The sequence below is a fragment of the Lates calcarifer genome, linkage group LG15 (genome assembly GCF_001640805.2).
Source record: "Lates calcarifer isolate ASB-BC8 linkage group LG15, TLL_Latcal_v3, whole genome shotgun sequence".
Classification (NCBI taxonomy): domain Eukaryota; kingdom Metazoa; phylum Chordata; class Actinopteri; family Centropomidae; genus Lates; species Lates calcarifer.
The window spans coordinates 16,204,948-16,228,095 of record NC_066847.1 but is presented as its reverse complement, the minus strand read 5'-3'; the positions used below and the strand labels follow the sequence as shown (position 1 = coordinate 16,228,095).

Sequence of the window (23,148 nt, the reverse complement as noted above, 5' to 3'; positions counted from 1 at the left end):
TTGTGTTATTGCATGAAAATATGTCAGATATGACCGCTTATCCATATTATATGACAGGCTACATATGCATACATTACCAATCCTTTAAGCTGTTATTCATTAGTGGAGTGAAAAGCCTGCTCAGCAGACCTGAGTGCGCTGCCACTGACATGGTGGTAATTTTAATGGGAGAATTCCGTTTTTAATTCCCTCCGATTAGGATTTTTCAGCATTATTAATCCTGTTATCAGCACCCAGCAGGTTGTCATGTCTGAAAGCGGCGGTCACTAAGAGAGAGAGAGAGAAGGGCTCATTTTGATTCTTGTCATGCTTGCTCTCTCTCTCTTCCTCTTCTTCCTCTCTTTATCTCTGTCACTCGGATTCTCTCTTTTCTGCATCCACGTGTGGCAGAGGCAAAGCAGCAGAACCACTGAGGGAAGAATGGGAGTGTATTAAAACAGTTTCATAAAATGAGGACAAGAGTGGATAAACAGAGAGTATCCTCCATGTGTGTGTGGAAGACAAGTGTGGATTTTCCGCTTGTACTTTTGTGGAGGAAGGATGTGTCAAAATTATGCAAATGAGAAATGAATGTTAGATAAAGAACTGACTAATTAATCTACTTGCATGTGGCTACAACCACAGCATAGTAATCAACAACAGAAAAGACTGGAGCCAAAGGAAATGGCCCAGTACAAGCATACTGCTCTGTAGTTAAAACACCCTGTATTACCAATACTCTGAAACACACCAAGTAAAAGATATACTTGCCAAGAATATCAACCATCAGTGCAGTTTAGAAACTGATGAACCTTTCAAGTAAATGTCCCATGTTATCCCTATAGGGAGGGCCAGAATGTTTTCTATGGCCCACTGTGCACTCTATTATCATGTGTATCATGGATTTATTCAGACAATACCCAGACAGATTACTGGGAACAATGACAGAATTATTGAGACAATAGAGCTCCTGAGGTTGCTGCTGCTGTGTGGATTGGATTGGGACATTTTTAATTTGATTTTAGAGAGAGTGTGTGGGTGTCTGGCAGCGCCAGAAGTGAGAGCAAAGGCCTTGGAAAAACCCTCCTGTGTCTCTGGACTCTGATAGATTTACATGTATGTAGACATGAAACAAAAGAGTGTTTAGACAGAGCAGTTGTCCTCTTGTTCCCCTGCTTTCTTGGCAAAACCCACTGCCTTAACTTCCAAGTTAGAGAAGAGAGTGTGCTATTTTCAGACTAGAGCAAGTATGTGAATCCATTTGTCCCAATAGGAATTTGTGATCTACTAAATAAACAGCTTTTTATCACAATTGTTTCCTAAAATATAAGCAAAACAACAATGAGTCAATTGAGCTGTGGAGTGGGGGAAGCTATTGGTTCTGGAAATATGTTCTTTATGTTGAATTACCATTTCATATCCTTCTTTTAATGTTAACCCAGTGTCATCATCATAAAACCAAGAAACTGTCCCAGATAATGTAACAATACTTAAAGTTTATGTTATGGTCAACAGTTTTGATTATTTTAGCTTTGTTTATGAGAAACAATGTTTTCCCATCATTTTGTTAATGCTGGATAACACTTAATATTACAATACCTTTAGAGTCTTTTCAAGCTGGGATGAACATTTCAGTGTCACTTAAAATTTCCTAGCATATGATTATTTCTGATGTCCATCTTGAATAAATGTCCATTAATCTACATCACAGAAAAAAGACACGTTATTTCCAGAACATGCCTGAGAATCATCACAATTTTAAGTTTTGTCATTTTAAAAGAACAATGTGAGGAGACTGCCTTTTGTATAAATATAAATGTCCAGGTCAATATTAGTATTTGGGATGAAGGAGGACACCATTTGAATGACATGTTTTTTTTTTTTGTTTGTTTGTTTTTTTTTAAATATAATAGAAATTCGAGGATGAGCCTAGTACCAAAGCAACAGAAAGGTTGTTGCAGGTTATGGGAAGCCACAGGTTAAAGTTCTTTTAGCAGAAAAGAACAGGATCTGATGACGTGGTTTCCGATCTCGTTTCAAGCATTGCTGTATTTTTCTCCGCAACTTTCTCCACAACTCAGATTGGTTCCTACATTCAGCAATATGGCAGCAAATGCATAAGAATATCTCAGTTCGTATCACATCCAGCCATTCAGCATCCTCTGCCCCAGGACCTTCTATACTGCTTCTACTTTGGCAAAACGTAACGTTCCATAACCAAAAAGCAAATGAGCAATGCTAAAATGTCACATGTAGCAATACCTTTAAAGCTAAGTACTTGTTATGACAAAAATATTAAAACTCTAAAAAGATTCTCTCTGCAAATAAATATTCAAGTACTCACACCGTCTCTATCTGTAACAGCTCATTTGGAAATGTTCTTCTCTCTGTCAGCATACATTCCTCTAATCTGCTTGTGTCTTCTCCCCCTGCAGTGTCTTCTATCTTTACCGTACCAAATGTCAAGCTGCAGACAGAGAGCGGGGACAGCATACAGGTGTGTGCACGAAGGAACAGTCATGGAAAGGCATCCTCTGGCAGCAAACACTGACCTGAGGCAGCATGCTGCACATGATTGCCTGACAGGTACGTGCTCATTACCATGCAAGAAGCAAATACAAACCGTATTCAGCAGCAGCATGCAGTTCCATGCACTCACAAGCAGAAACTTAAACACACGTACGGAGGCAAACCTGAACCAGTAATGATCTGAATGAGAAACTCAATGGAACATGGTTACTGCAGGTCCCTAAAAAGTCTTTCAAGGTTTATATCTTAACATGTCTGGAATTTTGGAACGAGTGGCATTCAGCCTTAACTGTAGCAGTGATACAACAATTGACTGTAGCTATATCCACATTTTTATTTTCTATTTATTTATGCATTAAACAGCTTAAAATTAGCAAAGTATGTTAAGTGTGCCTTTTGTCATAGTGACTCATATTTTGACCTTGAGGAAAGAAGAAGAAGAAATCATGCTAACATACCAACCTGAATCTAAGCTTTGTGGATTAGCCTGCTTTTGGCTGCTTAAACCACAATTCAATTCTTACAAGATATCTATCACAGTAGATTTGTCCTTTTGAGATGGGGTCAGTGCTGATGTTGTCTAAGAAGGTAGAAAACACTGGTAGGCAACTAGTAACAAAAATGTATGATTAGGTGCCTATGTTATCCCTTCAAAAATGGAACATCCAAATGTAGTGCCCAAACCATCTCATCTGAATCCTTTCATTATTAAGGAGCAGAAGCTCTACTCCACACTCTGGATGTCTGGCATCATCTGCAAAAAGCAGAGATTCAAATGATGTTCCCTAACTGGACACACTCCTCACTTTGGCTGCACCCTGAGATCCTGTCCACAAATACACCCTGAGTACTCCTGCAGGGGTGAAGAGCTGGTCCAGGCATCCTTCTTCAGCCTGATGGCTTCCTTCATGGGCTTCTATTGTAAAAATAATGGATTCTCATGGTAAATGTAAAGGCCTATACTATGCTAGAAAGAGAAGCTTCCCCACTAAATTGTACATGCTTGCTACTTGGTAGTAGCTGCTAGCTGGAGATAGTAGAAATATCTTGGAAAAACCACAAAGCCAAAGAAACAGAACATACATAGTGAATGTTTGGAAACAGATATATCTTGTACAACGTGCTAAGAGTGTACATAATTTTGACCATTAGCTGTTCATCAAGCAGCCAACACTATTCAGCAACCCACCAACACCGCAGTCTTTCTTTTAACACTGACGCCATGAGATCGGTGCTTTCTGCATTGAAGCAGAGAATGCAATAATAGATGGAGGAATGGCTTTAAGTGGGTGAGGAGGGTGTCCCATTCTTTAGAGACTGGGGTCTCATTCACTGCTCACATAAAGCAGCACTATTTGCATGTAATAAGAGGTGCAGAGGCCAGGCATGGGGACAATGGCTGGTCTAATGATGGACTCAGGATTGTGAGGGCCAGTACAGGGCCACAGCACAGCACTGTGGACCAGACTATATCTATAATTACTGACAGGTGCAGAGCCACACCAGATACATCAACTCTTCAGCTTCTTCAGCTTTTAAGAATCCATTTCATGTGCTGATGTTTCTTCTACAAAGTCAACGTGCCTCTTAAACATGGAGTAGATGGAGGTTGAATACCCTGTATTTACTAGTAGAATTAATATGTTGAAGTGGGTGTATCCTGATTTGGAGACCCGTATGTGTGTGTGTGTGTGTGTGTGTGTGTGTGTTTGGAAGGTGGAAGTCACCCCACTGAGAGAGCTGTGTCCTCTCAGCTGCTGCATTTACATTGAAATCAGTCTCTTTGTCCAGGCCCGCCCTAAAGCCTGACAGGCTGGGAGAGCTTCACTGATATCAACCTAATCCCTGTGCACACATTCACATTAATACACTGACAAATTACACCAACACATGCACACAGCCATCTATACGTTCTCACAAATATGAGTCATGCACATATTTAAATTGTGAGTATCCACAGAATCAGTATACTTGTTATTATTCCTACAGCATTTAATATGCATCCTGCATCCAATGTGTCGTTAGTGTCAAACTCCAAATACAGTGGACTGTTGAATTTCTACAATGCAGCTCTTATGTGTCTTTCATTACACCTTCCTTGTCTCCTAAATACCTGCTACTTTAACACTTACAAAATTTACACTTACATTGACAACCCAGGCAGCACGGTGGTGCAGTGGTTAGCCAGGGCTTTTCTGTGTAGCCATGTTCTCTCTGTGCCTGTGTGGGTTCTCTCTGGATACTCAGGCCCACAGTCCAAAGACATGCTGGCTAACTGGTGACTCTAAACTGCCCATAGGTGTGAATGTGAGAGTGAATGGTTGTTTGTATGTCAGCTCTGTGATAGACTGGTGATCTGTCCAGGGTGCACCCTGCCTCTAACCCAGTGCCAGTTGGGATTGGCACCAGCCCCTGTTGACCCTCGAAGCAGAAATGGCATAGCTAACGGATGGACTGATTTATAACCCAGGCGTTAAGTCTCAAGCCCAAGCCAAGGTAACATGACATCATCAGGGTTGTTTTTTCAAACTTTGAAAACATTTCCCACAGGAGACATTATACAACAGTTTTCACTGTTTTGAGATGTGACTCAAGCTTTAAGTCACTGTATGCATGACAATATAAGAGGGGTGGCTCAAAGTGATGAATCCACACAGAATCATTACTCAGTCTGCAGCTCGGCTCAGATTTACAGAGCTTTATAAGTGAGTTTCAGCTCGCTGTTTGGCTGCCCAGACCACAACTGCAGTGTTGGTTCTCTTTCACTATTCTGATAGCATTGGTCCCCCCAAGTGAAGGGGAAAGCAGAGGTGAAGAAAATAAAAACAAAGTGAACAATTTCCAAATATGTTCATAAAAACATTTCCTTAAAAAAATATGATTCAGGTGGGATTACCTGGCCATCCAAAATGTCTAATATGCTAATATACTAATATACTCTCTGTCTGTCACTCCTTACTAAACTTAAATCATTGATTTGTCAGTTTAACCATTGGCTAGGTTAGTTTTACTACTAACAAAAACAGAAATATATTAACCAAAAATGTTGTTGCTATGGTTACCTGCTACTCAATATACCTTATGCAGTGATTTGTGGTCAAACTGTTGAGCAGAGCAGTGTTTGAGGCATTTAAATGCATATTTTTAAACAAACACTTGCAAGCCGTTTTACTTAGCTTTCCTGTAACACTTCTACTACATAGTGCATGGGTAATATAAGACAGCAAGTACTGTATAAGCACTACAAGAAAAAAATCACATGCACTATTAAAACAATATTTAACTGCATGTTTATAAGCCCATTCTTAATGCAGTGTTTTTCTGGTTTAGTAAAATCAGAGGTAAAAGAGGTGAGGAGGGGAGGGAGAGAGAGGGAATAAAGGAGAAATGGAAGCAAAGGCTTGCGGGAGCAGGGTAAGGTTTCTTTTTGTTGAAGCAGCGTTGTATTATTTATAGGAGGTGGTGGAGGCAGGCTGCTTCAGACAGAGCAGAGCAAAGAAGGCGAGCAGCCCCTTTCTCTTTTGTGGGTCTATTCCCAGTGGGCAGGCTTTGTGCTGGCTGGATGGCTGCCTTTGAGGAAACCCGGGCAGCTATTGAGCTGAGAGTGAAGGCCGAGCCTGACTCGCCCGCACTGAGACACAGCAACACTACAGCACTACAATGTCTGTCACTGCTGTGGCCAGAGAGGAAAAGAAAAGGACGCAGAAAGAGTGACAGAGGATGGGGGAATAGTGGGAGTGTTTGATTTTGGCAGGGAGGGAAGAAAGAAAGAGTTTTTTTTGTAGAGAGAAGAAAAAGCCAGAAAGAGAGAGAAGGAGTGGATTGAAAAAGTGGAGGCAGGGTTGGAGAGGAGGGGAAAGGGAAAAAAGTCAGGTCTCCTTTACAGTACTGCACTGCACTGATCTATGTTTATTCATGATTCTGCATTATTCACAAGATTAGCTGATGCAACTTGGTGCTGAGGGTAGGCAACGGCTCCCCCCATCTCTCCATTCAGTGACCACACGGTTCAACTCCGAGTCCCAACAACAAGTGGAAGACAGCTGCTCTGTCTCTGAGCCTCAACACACTTCACTGATACTCAAGGCTGGAGTGTATGAAGAATTGGACACAGTGTGCTCACAGTCAGAATACATAACAAAGCATAAAACATTGATTCAATCAGGGAGCAAAAAGCAACATGAAAGAGGTAAAATCAACAGCTCACTGCCTCAATCCAAACAAGAATTTAGTTAGTTGTGTTTTGAAGCAAATCTTCAGAGGCTTAAGGCATTGTTGCAGATCTATACCAAGATATAAGATTTGGATATTTGTGTAATGCAGCCCTCTCTTGTGTTATTCTTTTTAGACTATAATAATGGATTTAGCTCATTGTTTCATTTCTGGGAACTTGATTCATATTTCACTTGATTGTTGTGGTTTTAAAGCAACAGCACTGTTTTGGTTTAGTTACATTACTTTCTGTTTGATTTTTATTTGGTATTTGCAGTGCATGTGTTGTCAGGTTGATGAAAATGTTTTCTTAATGTCTCTGTGTTTGCATGTGTTTTCTTAAGTTACAGTGAATTGAGCTCTCTCAGTCACCATAGTTTGTGGTATTGTATGAATATCACACTACTTCATCAATGATCAATATTTGCATTATTTTAAGAGAAATTATAGATTAGGCTGTTGATGCACCTTACTTAAATGCCTGCATTACTCACTAACAACAATCAAGATCCTTTCTTTTATTCAAATCAAATATGAAATTATTTTTTTGTACCATCAGAGCTGCTCTGACAGCTGATGTCATGTGGTTGAGTGCTGTTCTCTGTGCTTCTGCTGGTCACCTGGCCGGGCTTCACACAAAGCAGCAGCCTTTCTACAGTGCAGTCAGTCATCACAGGTTGGCGACAGGACACTCTGGCCCTGAAGCATCACTGTGTCACTTTGAAGATAACAGCTGCAGGCAAAGCTGGACTGTAGTGTCCAGAAGGTAGAGGTGCCAGCTGTTTATCTAACTGCATATACACACAGGCAGACACATACTCATACTTGCCTAAGGTATCATCTGTGACCATGATACATTTTTCGGGGTAAAATGCAGGAAACCTTCATAGCTTTGCAGGTATTTGTCTTGAAAGTAAAAGTGCTATTTGTCCCCTGGTGTGTTTCTACCCTGGTGTCTTTCTACTGTCAGTGTCCAAAGCTTACAAAGTCAACAGGACAGAAGAGAATATTTTTGGCCCTGTAGCAGGAAGAAATAGATTTGTGCGGTCCACAAAACGACCTGTCAGAAAGTTTTTTTTAGGTAGAGGACAAAGTGATTTAAAGTATATCCCTGCTGTGAGCCTGAGGGGGGAAATAGGAGGTGGGGGAAGGAAGGATAACCGGAGGCATAGCCTTGAGAAATGGAGAGCCTTCAGTCAAATCAGCCGGTTTTACTCTCCCACTGCTTCTTATAACTACAGTTTCAGTGCCTGCCAGTAATGTGGGCTTTCATTTCATCATATCCTCATGGAAAAGCATTGTGAAGGCACTAGACGTTAACTGTAACACTATGGTATTTGTTGTGTGCATGCAGTCACTTTCCACCCCTGTTTACCTCATTTACTATTTACATCCTGCTTATATGGATATGATGTTTGCACCACAGGCTCTCATTTAATGTGATGCATGAAATATTAAAGTGCTCAGTGTAGGAGCTGCAGTTAAGTGTTGCAGAAATGCTAAACGTCCTTTGTATATGAGAAGATATTTATGTTATATGTTAGAAACATGTTGTATGCTGCATAGAGATCAAATTAAAATCTGCTACAAGGCTCCACACTCTTCACTTTTTATCATTCTCACTCCTTCCCTGAATCATCATGCAGTATTTCTGTCATTTGCCAACACCAACCATACTCCACAGTCTTAAGTAGAATTTTTCTGTGGTTTATTAAAAAATAAAAAGAAATAGTTTGTAAGGTTTGTAAGGTTTTCCTTCAAACTGGACTAAACCAGCCCAGTATCTTTAGGACTTATGTTCTTATTGAATTATTCCACACCTCATAATTTACATCCAGTTCCTGTGTTAATTGCATAATGACCTGATCGCACATCTGAGTAGCCCTAATAGTAGCACTAGAGATCCTCTTCCCAGGTCCACTTAAGTCCTGATGACTGAGACCCAACTGCAATTATATTCCATTTAATTGGGTCTGAGTTGGGTCTCCTTGTATTGCTGCAAGCTCCAAGTCTGTGTGTCGTGTGTGCATTTATGTACGTGAGTGCATTTGAGCAGACTCAAGACTCGGCTCTAAGATGTTCAACACCAATGACCCAAATAACAGGTATCACATAAAATGAAGTCAATCAAAATCTGACCCTTTCTTTCCTGTACTCTGTCTACCTTAGCATGACTGTGTTGCAGCGCTGCTCTGCTTCACGACAGCCAGGCTACAGTGCTAGCATTGCGCTGCATGTTCAAATTAAAATTATTGTGTGAACTGACTGATTCTGACTTCAGACTGAACTGAAGCATGGCACTACTTATCATTAACAAAAAACATATCAGTGGTCACTAATCAGTATTCATTTCATGACTAACTTGATAACTATTGCTGTATTGCTGTTGTTTTTGACCACGGCTGCTTGTTAATTGGTGTATCATCATGCTGCTGCCAGTATTTGTGTGTATTAAGGTCTGTTGGGGTCCAATTAACCAGGAGTCTCTTTTTTCAAAATGAATTTATGTATGTCAGGTTCAGGTGGGTATTCCTGCCTGTTTCGGATAAGCTCAGATATTTTGTACTCTTAAAGACCTCTAAGTAGAATACTACTAGTAGTACCATACTGGTACAAGTGGTTGTAGCAGAGGTAGCATTAGAGGCAGTGGTATTGTAACAGAAATAAACACCATCAGCAGTAATAATTCTGCTAATACAGTGTAAGTGTAATCCAGATTAGCCAGACTAGTTATAGTTGGAGTAGCACCAGTAGAGAAGTAATAGCATTAACATTAATAGTAGTGCTAACAATTTAACTAACAAGTATTTTTCTCTCTCTCTCTCTGGGCAGGAATGATTGACAGATCAGGGGATTGGATGTGATGAAGCATGCTGTATCACATGGTCAGGAGACAGGCAGAGAGAAAGAGAGGAAAAGAAAGGGTGATGGGAAGGTGGAGGAGGTTGTGGTTGGTTCACAGTTCCCCCTGAGCACACACACACACACTTCTCTTGTAACTTTGTATAAGTTTCTAGATCTATAGAAGAAAGGCGAAGCGGAGAGGGGAGACGGGGGAATCTGGAATGAAAGCGATAAGGGAGAAATGGGAGGATAAACTGGACAAAGAGGAGGAGTGAAGACAAAACAAAAGAAAGCAGACAGAGTAAAGGAAGAGAAAAGAGGCAGAAGACTGAAAAGGAGGAGGGGGAGGGAGGCATCCTCCAGGAGGTACAGGAATTGATTTCATGTGTAATTTGCTGATCAGTGAAGGCACCAGATGCCATCAGCCTGACATGTAGGAGGAGATCTGACTCCCGTTATCACAAGCTCCCCTCTAGTCACAGTGCTACTCTCCCTTTTTCCCATCCATCCCTCCATCCCTATCCTTTTATCTCATCATGGTAACATTAAGAAAGTTACATTTCTCCATGTGTCTGGTGGTATACATTTCATTCATAGTCAGATGGCTGCACATAAAGAGTTCCTCTCTGCTCTCTGTTGAAATTAAAAACACACTCAGTTTATCCTTCTGAGGAAAACTGAAAAACTGATAGGAGACTGCAAAATAATATGACAGTAGTTTGGTGGTCGCCTCCAAATAGCTGTTAGCCAATTTAAACAACGGGAGGGTGTTTTCCAGAGATGCAGACAAAGTGCTGTATCTTTTTCTCTCCATCTCCCAGTTTTTTTTTTTCCCTCTCCTCCTCTTTCCTCCACCATATGGCTCTCCCTAATGAGCAATGCACATGTACCTCCTTCCTTTTTTGCGCCTCCAAAAAGAAAAGAAAAAGCAGTTCCTTCTTATGTGGTGCAGCCAACAGCTCCTCTACAGCAGCAGATCTGGAGCTTCTTGTCTCAGCCGAGTGAATTAGTGTCAAATGAAGTATGCTAATGAGTTTAACTTTGTCTGCCTGCCATTTGAAACACTGTGGGATAATGAGTTGAGCTCTGACTGACACACAATGGGATGGTCCAAATTTTTATGCATGGACTGTATGTAAGTTGCTTCCTCCCTTGCATCAAAACATCTACTTCAGATTGCAGTGGCTCGCATTGTGAGCAGAAAAAGCTGAATTTTGTACCTGACGATTGTAGTAGTGTAGTAAAATTTGAGAGCTCGAGCACCATCACTTTACAGAAATATACCTGCAAGCTGTACTTCAGGGGCACTAAGCAATAGGGCATTTAGCAGGCTCCGCAGCACCCTGGTACAATGAGGACTTGTCTATTTATCCAGCAATTTTTAATGTGACTGCAGAAAGCATTGCAGAGGTGTGACTCACTTTGTGTTTGTGTGTTCACTTTGTCACAGGCAAACAGTCTCCACATGACGACTTAAGTGTTCCTGACATTACAGCAGGATTGTCTTAGCTATTATTTCACTACTAATCTGACAAGCCTCTTCAGACGTTTTGCACTGTAACTCAGAGCCAGTCAGTTAGTTGAGACACTGACCTGAGATCTGAGGCTCTGTCTTTGTTATTCCTTTAAAAATGAAGTGACACTCTTGCTCTGGACTTGCTTTGGAATTAAAAATACATAATCTTGCAACTGCACAAATATGTATTAAGGCAGCTCACAATATAGCATGGCAGCCCACCAGCACAAAAAAACACAACAATGAGCCATTCCTTTTATTTTAGGTTACATGTTTAGTTGAAGTAACACTATATTGCAACCAACTACCAGCATATGACACCATAACTCCCATAATAAACCATCTCACCTGGCCGTACTGATAACCTGCTCTGCCTTTTCCCCGCCTGTGTGTGTGTGTGTGTGTGTGTGTGTGTGTGTGTGTGTGTGTGTGTGTGTGTGTGTGTGAGTGTGTGTGAGTATGCAGTGAGTATATGTATTTGCAACAGAGCACGCATGTACACAGTTGAGTAGCAGCACAGACAGAGCAGGCGTGAAGTTCTAATAAATGTGCATCGCCCCAAAGATGCTGTCAGAATTGTTTTAAGCCCCTCATCTCAAACAAGGTATTTAAACTTGACAAATCCTGAGTCTAAGTGTTATAAGACTGATCATTGAATGAAGACAGTTAACAGTTAGTCTTCAACAGAAAGGCCATTCCATGCTAACTCACACCGAATTCATAACTTTACCCAGTTAATGTTGAGGATTTTCTCAACAAAATTTATGTTACGTCTTCTATAAAATATTTGTATATTCAAAATCCTATTGCTCTACTCCAAATACTTCTCACTACGACTGAACATCCAAAAACCTAGAAGGATCATTTACAACATGTATTCATGTAAATAGCTGTTGCAGAATGTTTTATAGTTATCAAATAAATAATATATTTTATACTGAGTTTTTCATTCAAAAATCCATCAGTTTTCACCTTCTTGAAAAGCCTCGGAGCTGAAAAACCCTTTAAGATATTTTGACTGCATATTTGTGTAATATATATGTGTGTGTGTGTGTGTGTGTAGTCTGAGGGATGTAGTGTATGAGATTGTGAGACTTCAGTGTACGTCAGTGTAAGATAAAATCCTTACATAATGTTACATTAAAGTGATTACTAAATGTTATGGTAATCTGTCCAAGTACCTTGCGGTTGTATTCAGACAAACAATAGCGTGGAGTTTAAAAAAATAAGCCTCCTCCTTTATTCTTTAACAAGACCATTGCATTGGTCTATTGAGATGTTTGTAGAGGGCTCCAGTGAAAAAATACAGGCTCATTCTTGGCACAAGCATATTGCTTTATAACGTTAACAGCTGTAATTCTGCGATTTTCTTGGTCAAGATGAAAGATAACGTGGTGATAACTTGTCAGATTATAAACAGCTCTGAAATGTTTTGGCTTCTGGTGACCCTTCAAACTATTTATGATAGAGTTTGACAGTTGGTTGTTCTGGAGCTTTCAACTGTGTCACACAGTCCTCATCGTCAGATTCAGTTTTAGATGTTTTCTGTGTTGTTCTGTGGAAATATTGAAAAATGATGCAGAATATTGTGGTCAAATTTAATGTTATAGCTTTCAGCACAAAATGTTGCAGCTTTTATCCAAAGAAGTCATTCTTCAGTGTCTCACACTGGTTGTTGGCTCCAGCATGAGGATCTTGTGACTGCTGTACTGCACCAGATCTGTTTTCCCAGCATTCATCAGCGAGCCAAGGCAGGAAGTCAGCAGGAGACTGACTCGATCCGAATTGGACACGACTCACAAATTATACACTCGCCGGGGAGTCTGCATGTTAACAGCACACTGCAGCCCTGTATATGAGTGAGTGGCCTGGAAACACTGGGCCCAGTATACATGAGCCCACACTGCAGGAGAAGAGAGTGACAAGAAATGAATGTCAGTGCATGAAAGGGAGGTGTGTTGTAAGAGAAGCAGGGGGAAAGTGGTCCCTCCATTCAGCCTGTTTAGAGAAACAGCAAGGAAATGTTATGATTATTAATACTCTTTTGAAGTTGTGTTCAGTGGACCTGCCCCCACAGTGAGATAAGAGCACTTATTTTGCTGGCAGGATAGGTCGGCCTTCACTCCATAAGCAGGATCTGTAAAAATATTTCTCTTCATCGAGGCTGTGTTCCAGGTTGACCTCAGGCTCTTTTTAGTCATCTTTAAAATGTTGCTCAGGTTTCTTACATTTCAACAAAATAAGATATGAATCGGTGGTTGTTTCCACGAACTGCTTTAATGTACGTATACTCAATAGGTTTAGGTTTCATTATTATTCAAGCACCAATATCTCTTGATAGGTTATGGTATTTCATCACTGTCTACCTCATAAGATCACATTTGTCTTTGTAGTCTTTTTGTTTGTTTTTTGTTGCTGGTCCTGAAGTTGTGTAAAGCTTTGGCCTTGGGATGGGTTTGGTTATTTCCATATGTAGCGTAGCCAATGCACTCCAGTAGCTAGGAGAGCCAATGGTCAGTAATGGATCAATTAACTGCAGGTCACTGATCTGGTTCAGGTCTCAAAGTTACCAGTACCAACTGGTTAAGTAGGTTTGGTTTCTGCTGTCTCTGTGGAGCTCAGTCAGAGAGACCATTTTGATCTTGATCACCTGCTGTCTCCTCTGATTTTGGCATTATTGGGTATTGATTGTAGATTGATGAGGGAGAAAGGGCTTTTTTTTTTTTTTTTTTTTTTTTTTAGCACGAGGCTGCAACTTTGCAACTTAAACAAAACATAATGTAACAGTTTTGGTGGCAATGATGTTATTTGACAAAATATACAAACTATAATAATGTTATGTAAATCAGGGCCCTGAAATTTTGTTTCCATAAAGTCCATACCTGCCAGGCTTAAAGGGTCAGTTCACCTAAATTACATACTATGTCTTGATGCTAAGCCATAGGGATGTGTTTTAGTTCAATTAGCTGAAATATTTTGTCCTCAACCCAGTACAATAGAGATGAATGGAATGCACTTTGAAAAATTACATTGAAAAAAATCCCCAACAACCTATCTTTCCAGAAAGTGTTCCTTTTCTAGAAAGAATCCACAGACCAATCTGTGCACAGTTTTCATCTGTTAAAAGTGTGATCTGTGAATGACATTTAAGTTGATGTTTTGGCATATAGAACCAAAACTATCTGCATGTTCAGACACCACCAGGGGTAAGTGAAAAAAATATACGTTTTATATTACAGCTTCCAGCAGTCTTCCTGGTTCACTGTGGTCTGTCTGGGTCCAGTAGAGTCTCAGAGGCCAGAGGTTTCCTGGCAAAGCCTCCCTCTGCTGATCCTCTGTGGGCTAAATACAACCCAGCACCTCCCTGTAGCCCTCTCCATGTCTTCCCATGCCCCAGCCAGTCTGCCCTGTAATGGGTTCACTCTCCCATACAATCCTTTCACTCCTCAATGCTTTGAATATCCCATTTGCTGCCTTTCTCTGTGATCGACAGCCCCCTCAGCCTCCCTCCTAGTCCTTTCACCCTTCCTCCACCCCTCTCTCTATCCCTTTAGGATTGTGTCCATGAGTTTAGAAGAGGGGGACTGATGTGTTTCTCAGCGGCTGGTCTTGTCTGATGCAGTGAGGCCATCTCTCTCCCATGGGGAACATGTTATGTAGGACTTTGTCTCCGTGAGCTTCATACTGAGCCCTTTGCCCTCATAATTTTCAGTTCAGAGTGTGTGTGCTTTTTTAAGAGCAACACGTGTAAACTTTGTACAACATAGTTCCCCCTATGTCAGTTCTGACATGTTCTAAACAAAGCAACAAAACAGCAGCTATCAGACATTTCATGCACACTGCACAATCAGGAAATCCATTCCTGCTCATTTATGCACTGCCACTTTTTCCCCGTCGGCAAAAATATAAAACATTTTGTATATTTATTATGTTGTGCAGCAGGAAGAGCAAAGCCTTTTTTCCCTGCCATTCCTCTGCCTAATGTATGCATGTGACTGGGTGAGATGGTTGAACACAGCACGGTGAGCAACAGAAAGGAGACAGTGGATTGCAAGGAAGCTGTTGCATTATTCATCATGTTGGATAAGGTTTAATTAAAAGTGCTGCTCGGCATTGTGAGAGGAATGAATGTGTGTTTTGCCTCGCCTGTCGCTGCCTCATTCATGTTCACCATGCACGACTTATCAAAGCAGCCCCTTGGCCCCTCCCCTTTGCCAGTGTAAGTTTGTACTGTGGTGCAGCCCAAAACCTTGTGATTACTGGGAGAGAACGAGCAGTGCACAGTTTCAGTGCAGCAAGTGTTGGTGCTCACTTGGCTCTATAAAGAATTTCAGTGGCACAAAACAGAAAACTATCACAGGAAGTATTTATGTGACATTGTTAGTCTAGAGTAAGAGTCTTGGTGCATCAGGCTGGTATCAGTATGGTTGTTTGTTTTTGCTTTTTTGTTGTTTTTTTGTTTGTTTTTTTTTTCATTTTGTTTTTTTTAGTAAATCTGTTGTGAAGAACATTAACTATTGTTATGTGAGAGATGGCACAAGAAGACTGCAGGAACCTGCAACTCTTCATTACTGCTTCCTGTCTAATACTGCATGAATGTTACTGTCAAGAAAACATTTCAACATTTTTGTTCATATTTTTCTGTCTCTCTGGAAGAGTTGAGGCATGTAACAGTTGTTGGCAGCAATACAGAGTCAAACTAAACTCTTTGGCTCTGTTCCAAAAGTAAAAAAAATCCTTAAAAATAAGCCTGACACTGTTCTAGTTTTTTTTTTTTTCTTATTGTCAACAACGTCCATGAAAATACCAAACCCAAGAATGTTTTAGTCTCTAAAATTCTCTCTGCATTTTCCAGCTTCCCCTCCTGGTCTGCAGCACTCACCTCCAAACCCTTCAGCTCCTACTAAGGATGTAAATCATAAAATAAATTATTTCATTATAAGAGGGCTTAGTAATTTCCTAAAACAACAGGGCAGTGTAGTTTGAAGAAAATGTTACTCAAGCAAAAAGGAAATAGAAAATAGTGTGTTGATGGTAATGAAGGAACATGTCACCCAGTGCAACAGTGCAGCTTACTGATGTGTACTGATGTGATCTATCAGGACTTGATACATACCACCATTAGACATGGACGATTCCTTGAAAAAAACTGCAAAATAGGGAAAGTTGAACAATGCATCTCCTGTTTAGACAGTAGAGATTACAGCTTAAAAAAATTGGCAAAGTGACATGTTTTGTCTGGTGTTATGGATAGGGTAGAAACAGAGCTATAGTATTTTGAATGCTAATGAATGCAAATTAATGAACTGAGCTTCACTGAAAATAGTGGAACAGCAGCTAGCTAGCTCTCTACACAATTATGCTGTGTCTACATTTGAAGAAAATTAAACAAGATTAAGAAGTAGAAGCAGGTCATATAACATAATGACTTGTTAACAGACTAATGATAAGCTATCTATATGTTAACTTTTTCTCCTCAGCATGGGAAAAATTTATATTTACACAACATAGGTTTATGTTTAGATTCCAGACATTTTCACTCAGCTCTTTGATGCTCGGATTCAAAATGTGCACAGGAACAGGTGTATGGAAATGTACTCAATGAAGACCTCATTTAAAGTCGGGAAAGTTAACTTAATCCTCTGATATTGTATTTAGGATGCACAGCATGAGGTGTGTGTCAGAGCTGAGCTGTAGAGGAGTCTAAACAAAAGACAGCCAACCCAGTCAAAGATAGAGCTCTGCGTGGCCTGGAGGAAAACCAGCAAACACACTCATCTTCAGCACTCACACATACGCGCACACACACACACACACACACACACGAACAAAGAGAAACAGGAGGTATAGATTGACTCATCGTGGTGGGAGTACGGTGCAGTGATTTCACGCCTGGTTGTTGGCTAACAAGGCCCTACGCTTTCTGCACTGCAGGGCCTGTTATTAAGAGTGTGTGTGTGTGTCTGTGTGTCTGTCTGTCAGCAGCTGTGTGTGTTACCTGGGAGACGGACTTAAAGCCCCAGCACTCTGAGAGAAAGAGCGGTATAGTGGGGGGAGGTGGGTGAGGTGGAGCCTACTTTGTCCCAATGGGACACAGGGAGGTCTAGCCTCCTCCTCCACCCCCACCCTCCTCCCTCCAGCCCTGCTCCCAGTCCCAGCTCCTGTGAAGCTCAGCACCAGGGTTGTTTGGCAGTTTATTAACCCTTTGCAGTGTTTACCCAGTTGCAGCTATACGTCTTTTCTCAGCAGGATATCACATCTCTCTCTCCTGTTCAAGAAAAACCAAGCAGCTGATTATCCCCACAAAGCTTTTTTTTTTTTTTTTCGTCATCTAGGGTAATCTGATTATGTTGTTATGTTATTACTCTGTTTATTTGCTTAGCTGACTTCCTGATCCAAAGAGAGAATAGTTAGCATTTTTTGCATGCTGTGCCTCCAAGCAGCTCAGCTTTTTTAATGAAAGATTAGAGCTTAACAGTTATTCTGTACTGCCTTACTCTCCATTACTACCTTCACTTACTAAAAGTCACTGCCTTATTTTTCACTCAGCTTCCACAGGCTAATGTAAAGATGGCTGATTGGCTGACATGAAAAGCAAAAGCCTGTAAAATATTCCGGCCTCTACTTTCTTACCCACAACAGGTCTGATCATGATGGTTATTGTTCTGTAATCTCATCATATGATCCAGTCAGTGTGACCTGCTGCTCTTATGACAGATATGAAGTAGTTTTTGATTCACTGTATAAAACACTGAGAGTCTAGTTGTATTAACAGCTGCATGTAATCATATGTGTGTGTGTGTGTGTGTGTGTGTGTGTATGTGTGTGTGTGTGTGTGTGTGTGTCAGTCACTGATTGGTTTGAGCAAAACAAAACAAAATGATCCATCTGCCAAAACAAAAACTGACTAACATGATCAGGATTTTAGGCTTCATACGAGTGTATGAAGTGAATGAAACGGAAATTAATTCTCATTATCAGACTAGGAAAGGGTGTGGTTTTGGTCACTTGTGCATAAAGTCAACATATCCTGTTGCTGGCTTTAAATTAGTCAGTGTTGACTTTCTCAATATTTAACCAAGGCCAAGCTCTCTCAGACCTTAATTAAGTATCTTACAAGCTAAACTTAAAACGTGTGATATGTCTTGTGTCACCACCACTCACCCTGATCGCCTCCCTAAGACTAGCAATACACTGACTACATTTTATTTAGTTTATTTCACATTGCCAGTTAACAGTTTGCAGATATCTGTATGTGTGTGAATACAAAACTTAAACCAGCTAGCATTACATTTCTTACAAAGTTCATTTCCTATTTAGACAATAAAATTCTGGTTAAATGAAAGTAGCTTTTTCCAGGGTTCTCAATCATCATGCATCAGTTGCCATGGATGGTTCAGCTGCCATCACCTGACCCAAATATTAAATTGTGGTCATGTGGTAACAAGTGGAAGGAGATGTAGTTTGATATTTAGTAGACAGGATTGTTTCACTATAATAACATACAGTATACATCCCTACACCCTCAGTAAACCCACCAATTACTACATGGATTTGTTGCTCTAACGCAGATATTCAGCAGCATCCAGTCCAAAATATCAGTACTAGTATTGGCCTTGACTGCAGTGAGCAGGCAGTCATACTGGTACTGGTAATTAGTTTTTAAGTGTTACTGGGATCTCTGGTGGTTTGTCATGCACTGTGAGGGTCGTAGAGATTATTTGCTCTTCATCTCTGCTCATCTACTGTGTGTGTGTGTGTGTGTGTGTGTGTGTGTGTGTGTGTGTGTGTGCGTGTGTGTGTGCGTGCGTGTGTGTGTGCATGGGTGCATGAGCGTGTGTTACTGCTGAAGGCTTAAAACAAAGTGACTGCTCTAACAGAAGGCACAATTACTGAATGAGTTTTTTGGAAGCCAAAAATATACTCTAATTGTTTGTGTAAGTAGCCTCAGACTGACTTGTGGGGGTCTCAGCGGGGGTGCAGAGACAGAATGAGGAGGTAGCAGGAGGGGAAAGGGAGAGGCAATAGTAGAGTCATATTCTCATCCTTAGAAAATCCTCCTATTACATTATGTTTAGGTTGGGCGCTATTGATATAGTCCAAGTCTTTAGAGTAAATGACTTCAACTTCACTGGGAAAAGTGAAAATATTACATTAGAAATGCTCATCTTAACAGCCTCAGTGCCAGACCCCATGCCTGGAAAATGAATTATACATATGCTTGATTAACCAGCTGAGTCCCTGCGCTCAATCCCTGAGCAAACACAGGCCTTTTGGAATAAATTAAAGCCCAAAATTTCAGTTTCAGTATCAGCAGGAGCTTCTAAATAATTATGTAAATATGAAACAAATTTCCCAAGCAGATTTCCACCTCTGCAATCCTCCTCCATCATTCTTATGCATACCCCGTAAATTAACTAAACTATGCAGATCGTTATACTTACACAAAATAGGCTAATTAATACACTTGACAATAGTGTTCTCCAGAGGGAGTGATGCTGAACTAAATCTTCATCACACAGAATTGTAAACCGGAGGCCAAACAGCAGCATGTTGAACTGTTCTCTTGCAGAATCTGCGTAAGGACAAAAGATGAGGAATTTATAAAAGAATCACATGCCTTAAATTTTTCTTATTTAATCATAACACAGTGTTCCTTGTATGGTTAGAGGACATAAAATAGAAGGAGCAAGGATTTGGATTAAGACCAGCTTTGCAGTCTCTCATTTGGTTGTTTTTGTGTTTGTCTGCATTTCTATCTGTAAGAGAGAAACACAGAGCTCATTATCCAAACCAGTGGTCCTTCAAATTACAGTCCCTACCCTTCCAAAACCTTCCAAAAACCCCACAACACATCCCCAAGGCCAGCACTGAGTGCTGAACAGTGCCAATCGTGCTCTCTGCTCTTTATAATACTGTGTCTGTGTCAGTGCTGCATATAAAATATAGATTATGGAATGTACAGCTGGTGGGGAGGAGGGGGTTAGACTGCCTAATTACATGGCGTGTTATAATGACCATCCCTATCCCATCTCACTCCCTTCTCTTCCTGAGAAAATCTGATAAGGACAGAGCATGAATCTAAAGTAAAACCAGTAGCTCTGTTCTTGCTCTTGTTTTCTTTAGATAAAACATGTAAGAATATTCATGATTGCATTATTAGATTCAATGGAGTGCTCTATAGTTTGTTTTGCGTTTTTCTTGGCACTCTCTACATGAGAGAAAGCAACAGTTTTTCGTGTTTACCGACACATTAGACTATGTTTGGGGGAGCAGTTGAATAGCCCAACCACTCATTTACTGGGCAATGTAAACTTATAGGCCAATTGAAATGTACCCAGTGTGTATATATCATTGGGCATTTTGGTTCCTCGGTAGGATTTCTTGCTTTCATTTGTTATTGTTTAGTCTGCTCCAGACCACAGCGTCTCAGAACCCTCTGTGAACTTGGAAGAGACCAGCTCTGTTACACCAGCATATATCCAATGCCAAGGTTCAGTGCCATTGCATTGCAACAGTGCATCCTTCATGTAGCGAGTCCAAAAGTAAAGGTGTAGAGGTGGTGAATGTGCTTTTAGTGTGCCTGACTTTCATGCAGGAGACCACATTTAAGTCCGGTCACAGGCCTGGAATTAACATTCATCATGTTATTAATTGTAAACATGATCCATCCATCCAGCCCTAACCAGTTTTCATTGCCTGACACTCAGTATAGCTTAACCTTAGTTTATTTGCTATAACAATTATGTTTCTCTAACTTTAATCATACCATAGTTGCCATGTGCATATTCCAGAAGGTCAGACCATAGAATTATTAAATTCTAAAGGGGAGCATGAATGTCACAACAATCAGCAGTAGACTGAAATATCCAGCTCTAATTCCAGACAAACATTAATTGCAGGTCTATTACTAGATACAAATATCAGCCCCCAGCATAAGTACACAGTCATTCACCACCCCGTTCTCTTTACCCTCACCACATTACATTAAGGGTCCACCAGTTCCTACATCTGCACTTACCATTAACTTTGGACATAAACTGTAATTGTGGTATTGTTAAATATGGATCATTTGTGAGGATATTGAGCTGAAAAATCCTTTGTTCAAAGCTAGCCAAAGTGTTCACTATAGAGGAGAGATCACAGTGTATCCTAAATGAGGAAGGTTAGTCCTCTGAGGATGTGTTGTGTACATTAAAGGGCAATGAATTAAAGGTCAAGGAGCCACTAAAAAATTAGGACTCCTTTGGGGACCATGAATGTTGGAGGGACATACATAATGACTGACTACCCAATGTAACCACCCTTACACTTCATTAGTATGGCTGTTGAATAACTGTAGAACTGCTGAGCTCCCATTTAAGTAGACCTAAAACTGTGTCAGACAGTGTCTTACAAGACTTATAGAGACACATGCAATATACATATATTTAAACACTATTGAGTATATATACAAACATACATGTTATCACAGACAGAAGAAATATATTTAAGTGTATGCAGACACATACACATGAATATATGCAGTTCTTACTAACATTCACTCCCCCATCCTACCTAATTTTGCTTTATGTGCCATGCCCTCTCTGTCTCTATTTGCCCATAATCCCATTAGGAAGAGAGAGGAGAATGTACAGAAATAGAATGGTATGTTCAAGCTGATTTTCTCACTAAATGCAGCCGTTTAGGCCTCAATAAAGCAGCTTTCACAGCCACCAACAGCAGTTTCTCCACTGTGATGGAGGAAGACTAACGTGCTTAGAAAGCCTGTTTACCATGAATGGTAACAATGGAAATGTAGCTGTTGTTGTTGCATATTGTTTACTGGGTTCAAGCTTGATTGAATTCAGAGCACAGTTTTTGCTGCAGTGGCACAAATATGAAAGTATTATTGTTTCAAGCAAGAATTTGTATGGAATGCTACGTAGTAGTTATATTTCCATATGTACAAATACTGTCTGAAAACATTAATAATAACAATAAGAAACAATAATCTATGTTGCACGTTTCATGAATATTTGCTCTACACATTCATGCGTGAACAATGGTTTGTCGATACTATCTCCAGCCAAACAATTCAAAATGTCAGGGTGGCTTTCCAAAAAATGTTCTCTGGAATAAGATACGGTAACCATGTTCCAGTGTGGGCAACACCCAGTCTTTTCAACACAAGCTGTAATTCACAGGAAAGTGACACCACAGCTGCCAGAAAGTCGCCACAACTATCTGATCTTGTAGTTGTCCTCTCAAGACCAACCACCTATTACATATTTCTGAGATTGAGAAGAAAGTGATGTATGAAATGTGTGCAGAGTGCGTATGTGGAGCTCAAGCTGGCTTGCAAGAAGCCCAAACAGAGGGGTAGTCACAGTTTCCCAGTGACACCACAGAGCTCCAAAATTAACCTACTGGCCTCTTGGTTCTTCACTTGGCCATACAACCCCTAAGTACTTGATTGCAGTGAGAGTCTTCTCTCCACAATGTCATTTCAAAGTTTTATGGCGCTCAGAATACAACTGCCCAGTATTCTTGTGAAATTGAGTTTTTTATGTTCTTATCAAAAAAAAACAAAAAAAAACAGCAGTGGCCACTAGCTGAAACACTGTGAACAGACAGTGAAATTGTTGCTTTCTCTTATGCACAAGCATGATGATATCTGAAAACTTCTTAGGGAGGAGGTCAGAGTAGATGGCTGGTTGGACAGGGTGTTTGAATTTGACAAAGGTGTGCGTTCTGCCTTCTACCAGCAGTCAACAATGTCAAGTCACGTTTATTCATATACTGCCAAATCATAACAGAAGTTATCTCAGGGCACTTTTCATATAAAGAAGGTTTAGACTGTACTCTTTACAATATTATTTACAAAGACCCAACATTTCACCACGAGTAAGCAATTTGCAGCAGTGGCAAGGAAATATCCCTTTTAAGGGGAAAAAACCTCAGGCAGAATCAGGCTCTGGGTGGGCAGCCATCTGCCTCTGCCAGTTGGGCTGAACCATTCTGCTCTTACAGCTTTAGCAGTAGTGGGACTGACAGTTATGGGATCAGTTAAATCAAAGGGTTTATTT

The 23,148-nt window shown here is 40.5% G+C and overlaps 1 protein-coding gene across 5 annotated transcripts in view; it reads left to right on the top strand.

The window, feature by feature from the left end:
* Window positions 1-23,148, top strand: part of cdk14 (cyclin-dependent kinase 14) — a 164,696-nt gene that overhangs the window by 122,890 nt on the left and 18,658 nt on the right. For 3 of the 5 annotated variants that reach the window (XM_018665638.2, XM_018665642.2, XM_018665641.2), the window contains one exon: window positions 2,415-2,565. In XM_018665638.2, coding sequence (XP_018521154.1) covers window positions 2,415-2,530 — 116 coding nt within the window. In that variant the 3' untranslated portion in view covers window positions 2,531-2,565. Of the gene's footprint in view, window positions 1-2,414; window positions 2,566-9,552; window positions 9,695-23,148 lie in introns of those variants that run through there. The other 2 variants (XM_018665639.2, XM_051076333.1) reach the window with 2 other exon arrangements.